Source organism: Achroia grisella, unplaced genomic scaffold (genome assembly GCF_030625045.1).
Source record: "Achroia grisella isolate CSIRO2021 unplaced genomic scaffold, CSIRO_AGI_Agris_v1 utg109, whole genome shotgun sequence".
NCBI classification, from domain to species: Eukaryota; Metazoa; Arthropoda; class Insecta; order Lepidoptera; family Pyralidae; genus Achroia; species Achroia grisella.
Window position 1 is genome coordinate 5,542,863 of NW_026712573.1, and position 11,092 is coordinate 5,553,954.

At 32.0% G+C, this 11,092-nt stretch overlaps 2 protein-coding genes across 2 annotated transcripts; one reads left to right on the forward strand and one right to left on the reverse strand.

Moving 5' to 3' along the window:
• Positions 1-95: 95 nt before the first annotated feature.
• Positions 96-7,115, forward strand: LOC131844102 (histone deacetylase 3). The gene is made up of 7 exons (XM_059192887.1): positions 96-449; positions 899-1,087; positions 1,832-2,106; positions 2,867-3,054; positions 3,979-4,119; positions 4,325-4,434; positions 5,005-7,115. Exons 1-7 carry the CDS (start codon positions 209-211, stop codon positions 5,163-5,165), a joined length of 1,305 nt encoding a protein of 434 aa, XP_059048870.1. The 5' UTR covers positions 96-208; the 3' UTR covers positions 5,166-7,115.
• Positions 7,116-8,864: 1,749 nt separating this feature from the next.
• LOC131846590 (uncharacterized) lies at positions 8,865-11,092 on the reverse strand. The gene is made up of 2 exons (XM_059195929.1): positions 10,697-11,092; positions 8,865-10,137 (listed from the first exon to the last, which is right to left on the reverse strand). Exons 1-2 carry the CDS (start codon positions 10,870-10,872, stop codon positions 8,868-8,870), a joined length of 1,446 nt encoding a protein of 481 aa, XP_059051912.1. The 5' UTR covers positions 10,873-11,092; the 3' UTR covers positions 8,865-8,867.

Consider the following 11,092-nt stretch of genomic DNA (forward strand, 5'->3'; position numbering starts at 1 on the left):
GTTTTTCAGTTTTCAGTCACTTCAATAAATGTTTAGTTTTCTATATATTTCATTTAAGACGTATTTATTTAGAAATTTGTCCACTACCTAATTCAAATGGATCACACAGCATGTTAGGTGATATTCAATTAACCAAACGTTTAGTTATTATAGCTTTGGTTCTTGGCATTATTTATATTTTAAAAGAATACGTGTTTGTTTACCCATTATGACTCAGCACAGGGTAGCGTATTTTTATAACGCCGATGTTGGTAATTTTCACTATGGCCCCGGCCATCCGATGAAACCACACAGATTGTCTGTTACACACAGCTTGGTATTAAACTATGGACTTCACAAAAAAATGCAAATCTACAGACCCTACAGGGCTAGCGCTCACGATATGTGCCGCTTTCACAGTGAAGATTATATAGAATTCCTGCAAAACGTCACCCCACAGAATATTCAAAGTAAGTTTTTTTGTATTTCAATAACATTTAGATACTTAAATTTTGTTTGTTTATGACACTGCTATACTATCAACAGTTACATATTAAATTCCTTGCATATTACAAACATGAGTGTGAGTTTCTATTGATCTGGGTGCTGAATTTTACTTGTATAATGGATTAAAGATCGCATTGAAAAATCTTATTTCTCACATAGGGATCTTTTTTATTGTTTTATGTATATTATTTTTTAAATATGTTTTTAGTGTACAATAATGTGAGGTAGATATTCTTTAACCCCTACATTTATTACTATTGAAGTGCCCATGGGTGATTGCCCAGTCCCAACATGTAAATTTACCTTTGTTGGTTACGGAGTGACCCACCAGTGGGCTTGCGGTCTTTAACATGATAAACTATCTTCCCTGCAAATTATCTTGTATGTATTATTTTTTTTTGTAAATTTCCAGGTTATTCAAAGGACTTGCTCCACTACAATGTTGGTGATGATTGCCCTGTCTTTGAAGGGCTCTTTGATTTTTGTTCTATGTATACGGGAGCCTCTTTAGAGGGTGCAATGAAACTGAATAATAATGCATGTGATATAGCCATTAATTGGTCAGGAGGATTACACCATGCTAAGAAGTTTGAGCCCTCTGGTAAAGAATTTTTTAAACATGTAAAATAATGTAGTACCTACATCCATTGTAACATACATTCCCTGTAATTATAGTGCAATCTGATTGCTGTTTCATGTTTAAATTAGCTGGAATGCCAAACAACTTAATGGTCCATTTGATGGTATGTGGTATCCATCAACAGTACTGAAATCGTCATTTTAAAAACTGTGATATCACTAGGGCAGGTAATGGTGAATAGTGATTCAATTGCTAGCATTTTACCGTATTCACCTCCTCCTGGTTAATTTGTCAACATGGGCTAATGGACCTAACTTATAAGTATACTAGCTGTACCTGCGACTTTGTGCATGTGGAATTTAATTTTTTTTTCTAAAATAAAGTCTTGTCAAAAGCGGTCCAGCCATTTTAGAGATTAGCCAGAACAAACAGATAGACAGACAGACAGAGGTTAATATCTTTATTTACTATAAAATTATTCCAGTGTATTTTACGGGAATAATTTTATAGTAAATAAAGAGCTATATTAATAATAGATGACATCTATCAAGATGACCTCTTATAAAGTAAATTTTGGTAAAAATGTACTATTTTTTATATTTATTTCTTTTTTATCTGTAATCAGCCCTTCTAGCTATAATTAGATTCTGTAGTCTTATGGGCGTTAGCAGAAAATGCCCGTCCATTGAGGTGTGATGTGATGTAATCTCATTTTTTTTTCAGATGCTAGGATTGTTAGTAATAAATATTTTATTTTAATTTCAGGTTTTTGCTATGTGAATGATATAGTGATAGCCATATTGGAACTACTGAAGTACCACCCTCGTGTTTTATATATTGATATAGATGTTCACCATGGTGATGGTGTGCAAGAAGCATTCTACTTAACTGATAGAGTAATGACAGTCAGTTTCCACAAATATGGGAATTATTTCTTCCCCGGTACGGGAGATATGTATGAAATAGGTGCTGAAAGTGGCAGATACTACTCTGTGAATGTACCCCTAAAAGAAGGAATAGATGACCAGAGTTATGTTCAGGTATATTTCTATTATCATTTTTTAAGACAGTCTATCTTGGTCTAGGTGGCTCAGCACACAAAACAAAACAATGGTTGCGGATTCGATAATTTCTAGTTTGATATCAGTGTTCCTTCACCGAATATGAAATATTATTTATATATTTCTATATAATTAGAAAATGGCACCCAGAGAATTTTTTGTGTCGGCCAAAGAACTATATTTCGGGCGACTCACAGTACTAAAACAACTAAGCCAGGACGCTCTTGAGTGTGAATGATGTAAATGTAAATGTAAATTGTACTCTGTTTTCCGCAATCAGCCTCTCATGTGTGAATGATTTGTTGAATAACCTTTTATTTATTTTAGTTTCGGCACTGTTTGGTCTTTTTATTTACAGTTGTTATATTTACTGTATATATATTTTATTGTTTGTGCCACAAGAAATAAAAAAATTCTTTCATGCCAAAATTAACAAATTATTATTTCAGTAATATTAGATTGTTATTTGATATATCCTTAAATATACTGAAATAAATAGAAATAGAGAGAAAGATCTTAAATATATATTCAACCTAGTTTAAAAAATACTTTTTAAACTAGGTTGAATATATATTTAAGATTACTATGTTGTTGTGTTTCAATCAAATAATAAGATTTAAAAAATCTAAAATACCTCTTATCTACTTATTTATTCATTACAATAAATAATTGTAATGAATAAATATAAAATTTGTATTTACTGTTTTGCGCCATAATAAATGAAAAAATTTTTTTCCAGGCATTTAAACCAGTGATATCGAATGTAATGGAGTTCTACCGTCCGACCGCGATAGTGTTGCAGTGTGGCGCGGATTCGTTGGCTGGGGACCGACTTGGTTGCTTCTCGCTGTCCACCCGTGGCCACGGAGAGTGCGTCAAGTTCGTGAAGAATCTAAACGTACCTACTTTAGTAGTCGGCGGAGGAGGGTAAGCATTTATACAAGTTACAGGGTATAATATACGGCCATAGATCTTAGTTTTCTGAAATGGCAACGCATGAGTGGTACTTCGTCACATGATCATGACATATCTATGGCTATTTTCAAGCCACAAGTAACGCCGATACATCTCACCACAATATAAAAAGAAGAAGTTGCCTGCATAGATGACTTTTGTTTCACTTTGTAAGTTTCAGTTTGTTGGGCGTGATGTGGCAGTGGAATTTCTGGGATGCAGGTGCTAATTGTTATGGGAAATACGAAATGATAAAATATTGTTTTATTACCTACTAACATAGGTACAACGCGTATATATATATATATATATTATTATATAATATATATATATAATATATATTTTATTTTTTAACATGTAATACATTGCTTGTATCTTTTAGTGTAAGTGTTCTTGCAGTAGTACCGCGATCTAGTATGCGTGGATTACTTTTATAGCTCACCATTTTTTAATGGTAATGTGACGACAATAATAAATGAATTTATACAGCGTCATCTATTATTTGTTTAAGGAATTCATTTGTAACGTGTTAAACACTGTCAATAAAAACACTCGCTTTTTTTTCTCATTTTTTTAATGTATGTTAATGTATCTATATTCAATAACATATTCTGTGAAAATTTAATCAATCAAATCATCATCAATTTCCTTAGTTCTGCGTGAAACGTTAACACGCAAACAGATAATTTTCGCCTTGTTATGATTTTATAATTTTAATTTACAGGTTTAGTACAATACTGGATTAACTAATAAAATTTCATTCCAAATAAAAACGAAATATTTGTGCGTATTATATAATTAAGAAAGATAATACAAAGAGGTTATTCTAATCAGAACCGCCACTTTTTAAATTGATATACAATTAAAATTGTAATAACTTTTTTATTTATTTTACAGCTATACATTAAGAAACGTGGCGCGGTGTTGGACGTACGAGACGTCGTTACTTGTTGACGAGAACATATCAAATGAACTGCCCTATACTGAGTATTTGGAATTTTTCGCACCCGATTTCCAATTGCATCCAGAAATTAGCAGGTACGAAATAAAACAATAATATAATACATTTTATATATCATTTAAATTTGACGCGGTCATTATTTATACTTAAAATTAGGAAACATAGAGGGATCTTATTATATTTTAATTATTATTATAGAATTCCCAATATTTCGGTGGTGTTGTAACCGCCATGATCACGGGCTATCAGTTTATATATTTGCTTTATACTATTGTTTCATAGTACGAACAACGCGAACAGTAAACAGTACTTGGAGGCTATAACGAAGCACGTATATGACAACTTGAAGATGTGCCAGCATTCGCCTGCCGTTCAGATGACGCATGTGCCAGGTAATGTCAACAGCAAACTTTAGTTCAAAAAAACATCGTCCTTCGACTACCATATCATAGAACAGCTGCATAAATTTCAATGAAATGGCGATCCGTATCTTCTGACCCACCCGATTCATTCTTCAGCCCGCGTTTTTTTTTTGTTGGCGTTATGGCGTTAATATAAATAAATACTACTCAAGAAATGAGCTTTAATGTAAAAATGTATGTTTACATTCCATAAAGTGTAAATACGAGAACGCACGCAACGCCAGCTCGCGCATTCCCGTCTTCAAATCATGCATGCTTTAGCGCCTTTATTGATAATTTTTAAATACTAAAGGTGAATGTGTCTTTGGAAAATAAAATTTGTGGTATAAAAAATAAAATTAAAAATACAGAGAAATGATATTGAAACATTGCAAATTACGAGTGAAAGAGTGTATTAATAAACATTTGTATCATGAGTCTTATGACGCTATGTGAAATATAAGGTTAAAAAGAAATATTGTAATGTACTCATATAATATCAATAAAAAAATATATAACATAGTATATGTAGACATAAAACGATATGTTTTGATATTTCAGGTGACTTCTTCCCCGACGAGTATAAAATAAAAGATGAGCTAGATCCAGATATTCGGATTTGCAAAGAGGAAGCTGATATGATGGTGGAACCCAAGAATGAGTTCTATGATGACGAAAAAGACAACGACAAGGATTCAACTATAGAGATGAAGGAACCATAGCATACAAATGGCCTGACTGACCCTCTGGCCATATGACATGAGACAATATTTAAGAAATATAAAAAAAAGTTTGTGATATAAGTGGACATTTTTGTGCATGTGAATTTTATGTGGACTGATTTTAATTATAAGATGTGATAGTGTTTCTTTTCTTATCGATAATGGGATGATGAAATGGTGGAACACTAGTGAAGAATTTTGGGTAGGCCATCTTGGCGTTTCAACAAGCAATTAACCAGGAAGATTTCAGGGAGGATTGCATGGAGGTTGACCTTGATTAAACTACATGGCTAGTAATTGGCCCACTACTAATACTATCTGCCGCCCTAGTGATAGTGGTTTCCTTATACATTTTTTTAGTTATAGAAATGCATTAGAACCTTTTTTGCATGGTATTGAAATTAAATTTAAAGAATAATAATCCAACCAGAGTAATGCTCATGATACTGAAATTAAAAAATCGAAATTCGATTAATGATAAAACGTTTCCCTTGCTTTGGAATTTGTATATAGGTGTTTAAATTTTTTATATCTATGTACTAGACTTTATTTAACTATTTAATTATTATTTTCCTCTTTCACGACAACTGAGTGCGAGGCGAGGCACTGTAGCGTCTGCAAAGGACACTTTCGGATGATGTCGAAACAACTCCATGGTATACAGTTATAAAATATTAGATTTCATAATTATTCTCAATTTCCCGCTTTGGGAGTTATCAATTTCTATGAGTAGTACTATCTGGCGTTCAGCTTAGTAAACCCTTTGCAATTGACCCTATATTAAGTGCTAAGGTTTCTACTGCATTCAATGTATAGTAAATAATTAGAGTTAATTGGTTGTTGTAAACTGTATATATAGTTACATATAAAAGAATAACATTAATGTAAGGACTGCTATAACGAGGCAGGCTGCTTGACATAATTATTACTAGATCTGCATAGTGACTTCGTATCAGGACCGAATTGAAATGCATCGATTAAAGATGACATATTTCACATGTCAAGTTTGTGGTCGACAACATTGACATTATTGTCTATGGAGAATCTGTTTACGTCCGTCTACCTGTGATCACGTGGAAGCGGCTGCGCCGCTTTTAGTGTCATTTTATAGATTGAATAGTAATAAGAGTAAAATTGAATTTTTTTAAAGATTATTTGTTAAATCAAGTGCACCACGGCTGGGCCGATTTTAGTAATATTTCTATAATGTTATAGATAAGTAGCTTTTTATATTTATAGAATATAGTAATATAAACTAGAACAAGAAATATCTGATTATACATAATAAATATTTATATCTTTTAAAATAATAACGTGGTCTCGGCGCGACGGCTTAGCACACCGCATTATTTTCCGTGGTTGTGAGTTCGATACTCGTTGGATTCAAACATTTGTATTCATTACTTTCATAGCGCTATGTGAAATATAATGGTTAAAGAATATTGTAATGTATTCCTGTCATATCAATTGAAAATAAATTACATATATTCTATGTCAATAGATCTTATAGAAAATGTATGTATCTTAAAAATTGTCTTATGAGCACTCACTAAATGGAAATAATAACTCATTTATCCGAATGTTCTAACTACATATATCACTAATTTATATTTATTAGTATCGAATACAATTTAGAAAGTGAACTTTCTAAATTGTATTCGACAATTTTTAAGCGAAAATTGCGACCAAAAAGAAAAACTATATATACAGGCAGTGGCGTAGCTAACTAGGAGCTAGGACGGGCAGTGCCCCGGGGCCCTCGAACCCTTACCAGAAAATCTCGAGCTGAACTTTTGAAAATTTCTCCCATTTTCAAAATAAATATAACAGGTTGCAACCCGACTTTAATCATGGCAACTCAGTTGAGAGAAATTCGAAAGTTATACCTTCGGAATTCCCCTAAATTATTTTTGTGGGTTGGCAGTGTTGTTAATTTGACGGATAGCGATATGTGCTAAGCAATGGGGCCTCGTATTTAGGTTTGCCCCAGGGTCCTTGGTTACGTAACTACGCCACTGTATACAGGGTCCCATAGGGATGTACGAAATAAGTAATTCCTGTATTCAATACAAACCTTATAATCTCAATATATTGAATATAAATAACAATTATAATTAACGATATATATAATGCTGATATTTTAGAATATTGTTATATTTATTATTAAATGCCTTTACACGATACATTCTTTCACGCGTTGTCAACAGCGCCCCCGATTTAGCGCGGGACAGCCAGCGTCGCCAGTCTCGCGCAATGGCGAGGGATTGCATTTTACGCGTGATGTTTAATTTCACTTTTAAAATTGTATTTTTTTTTTCACATACTTTTCAACGATACGTTTAAGATTTATAATATATTATTAATTATATATAGATTATATCAATAAATGTATAATTGTCTATAAATAAATTCTGCTCTATAGTCAGATGTCCTTCGTTTTGCAATGTTAATAATTAATTATTGCAAAAGTGCCTAAAGCACTGAATGCGAGAAAACGCGAACTGGCGGCACTAGTAGTCTGTCTCGTTCTCTTTGACTACATTTAAATACACAATATTTCCTGCGTAAAAAAACGAATTCCCGCGCAATAAAGGACGTAGGTACGTGTAAAGGCAACTCTTACTACTACTACTACTATATAGGTTATTTTATAATTTTTATTCCATTATATTGAATAAAATTGTGTCATTTATCAAACTTAGATTAATATGTATAAGTATCAAAGTTAAATAAATATTTTTTTATACTTAATAAGTTCAGTTGTTATTTTATATTCTTTTTTCATTATTGTCACTTTCCAAGTATTTTAATTTATTGAAATACATATAAATCTATAAGATAGGTACATACAAAATATACGGCGTCGTAGCTTAATACTTCTGACTTGCACAAAAAAGTAGCGAGTTTCAATCTGATTGACTTAAAAATACGTGTCAATATAATATTTCTGACCGACTCTGACACATCCTGAAACACCGATAACAAATCACACTAATCTGCGAAACGGAGATTAATTTGAATTCAAATATACCGAAAAATGGGTGTCAATAGTTAACGCAACTATTGATACCCATTTTTCGGTATGTTTGACTATAATGTCGACTGTTAAAAATGCGTCAGGCATCCCGTTTAGAATATTCTGACGGTATATGATTGATTATATACTAAATTATTATATTTGTAATTCTTTGAAATGTAGACTCGTACGAACTAAAAATACATACCAGTTTTATTCTATCCTAAAACTAATAACTATATCACTTCACCAGTGAGCAAATCGCCTTTGCAGCACTATCTGAAGACAAACATTTTAATGGCACCTACATTGAATATATTTATGGTCTCAGACCATGTTGTACTCGGCTTATTTCTAGCGGACTTAAAAATACAGTTACAGTATACACATAGAAATGTGAACCGAGTTTGATGATTTTAAAATGATAATTGGCGCTTCTCATTTGGTTCAACATAAATTTTATCAAGATCTGACAAGTTTCGAGTTGTCCTTAATAATGCGATTGATCTGTTTTTTCAAGTCCAGAGCACGTGAATAGCACGTGAGTTAATTGCCCTTAACTAATCTATGACACAAAGGTTTTAAAAAGATAGGATGGGTATAAATAATAGTTGATTTAAAAAATAGATAATATATTTAATTCTAAATATTATATTTCAATAAATACAAAGTTAATATTTATACTATTAGTAACTACCCAATTTCAAATCCAAATTATTCTCACTTATATATTTGTGTACATCATTAATCTCTTCTGTAAAATCAACAGTAAACATTTGAAGTTTTTCACATGTACTTATTACACGTTTCACGACATCTTTAGACACTTCTAAAGTACAATCCAACCATAAACTATGCACGTTTCTAAAAACACCTTTCTCCAGTAAATGTATTAAAGTTTCATCAATATTCATATTGGTTTGATATTTCAATACTAACTTTTCTAAATTCTGTGTACACTCAAGGAAGAAAGTCAATATGTGATCAATATTAAAATTCTCATTGCCTATCGTCAAATTTCTTAGTTCGGAGAATATTTTTTTGGGTCTTCTAAAATATCTGGGGATAACTAAACACTTTGATTGCGTCATTAAACACAGGGAGTCGAGATTCGGACAACATCTACCTATAGATAGAATAGCATCCAATGTTAACGAATTATCAATTTCCCATAGAGAAAAGTGAGTCAAATATGTGCCTTTTAGCCTTAAAAGTTGTTGCATTGAATCTGTATAAGAGAAGAATGACAAATCTAATCTATTTAATCTCAAATCACTCATAGAAATTTGTTCTAATATAGCATCCTTATTATGTTCAAAGACATGAGTAACTGATAACTCTTTAAGGAAGGGACATATCTTTATTAATTTACGTATACCATCTGCAGATGCAAAATGACAATTAATTTTTCTAAGACTCAAAGGACCTATCTCCATAGCTGTACCTATCAACGTAGAACCAATGTCGCATGACTCTATTCGTAATTCTTCTAAATATGGAAGCTCACTGACTAACATAATAATACCTGCTTGTGACACACAACGACCTACGCGAATTACTCTCTCATTCCTAGGCGGATCCATAGCTAATACTCGCAAATGTTTTAAATTTGCAATCGAACAAAGACCAGTATCTGACACATTTCTTATTAATACAGAAGCATTGAAGAGTGATTTACAAATGTCTACCCTGGAAACTATATTGATTTCCTCCAATAATGGACAACTGATGCCGATGACCTGAAGAATTTCATCTGTGCATATGAATTTCAGATCAAGTACAGCTAATCTGTTGAAGTTTGAGAGGGTATCGATCCAAAATCCTTGGGGTATTCCATTATCGAGGTCGCATTTGCGGAAGACTGTCATGTTGGGGTGTGTGAGCACATGGAGTTGGACACGGGGGTCACCGCGGTATTGACAGCATGTTCTTTCGGAACAGAGGACATCAAATAACCTGAAAAAGTAATTTAATTTTGTTAATACAATCCAAATGAATAACTTTCTTTTTATGTAATTATTTTTAATATTGGTGCAATAGAGAATTATAAATAAATAAAATAAATAAATATTCTAACATTATTTTCTTTACAAAGAAACACTTAATAGAGTTTTAATTTATTTATTCAAATTCAAATTCAAAGCCTTTATTAATCGACACAAAATTATACAATCTAACTTACCAAACATAATAAATGTAAATTGTGCAAATTATTACACTTGAAGCATATTTTATGACTAGATCACATTATTATCATGCAATATGAATTGATTGTGGTTTACTTATGAGTACATGTGGAATTTTGTAAGACCATTGTATAGTATGTTATTATTTTTCAGGTCTGGCCAGGGTGTCATATTTATAATGTCATATTTATATATTCGTTTAGTGTTGGTGACTTTAATGTTTTGTTTACTTTACTTTAGAAATTACTTCACAGAATAAATAAGGTTAAATTCTGTGAAGTAATTTGTAATAATATGATGGTTATTAAACATTTTGTTCATACATGTACCTGACTGGCAGCATTGACATCAAGTGGCACTTCAATTGAAACGCCTGCCTCTCACACTCATGAAACATATTTTCGGGATAACTTTTTTCAATAACACAACAAGCAGAATTTATCAGAGTAATGCAACTTTTAACGCATATTTTAAATAAACTATTTGGTTGTTTTCGAGGCGACATTTTGCCCCGCTCGCGGAGCGACAAACCTAATCAATTTCAATTACTAGTTATAGTTATGCTGCAATGAAGAAATAAGGGTCGGCAAGGTTTTTGGTTTGATAATTTTATAATACTTGTTATTTTTTACATCAACATGTTTGTTTAATATTTTCTATGTAATTAAATACTCGAAGGAATGACAACAAAGAAATTATTAATGAAAAATGACATCTGTTATTGT

Coding starts and splice junctions, on each gene's coding strand:
- LOC131844102 (XM_059192887.1), top strand. CDS start 209: ATGACTCAGCACAGGGTAGCGTATTTTTATAACGCCGATGTTGGTAAT. Junction 1,088..1,831: donor TAAGAAGTTTGAGCCCTCTG/GTAAAGAATTTT, acceptor TTTTAATTTCAG/GTTTTTGCTATGTGAATGAT. Junction 4,435..5,004: donor TCAGATGACGCATGTGCCAG/GTAATGTCAACA, acceptor TTGATATTTCAG/GTGACTTCTTCCCCGACGAG.
- LOC131846590 (XM_059195929.1), bottom strand. CDS start 10,872: ATGTCGCCTCGAAAACAACCAAATAGTTTATTTAAAATATGCGTTAAA. Junction 10,138..10,696: donor ATGTCAATGCTGCCAGTCAG/GTACATGTATGA, acceptor TTACTTTTTCAG/GTTATTTGATGTCCTCTGTT.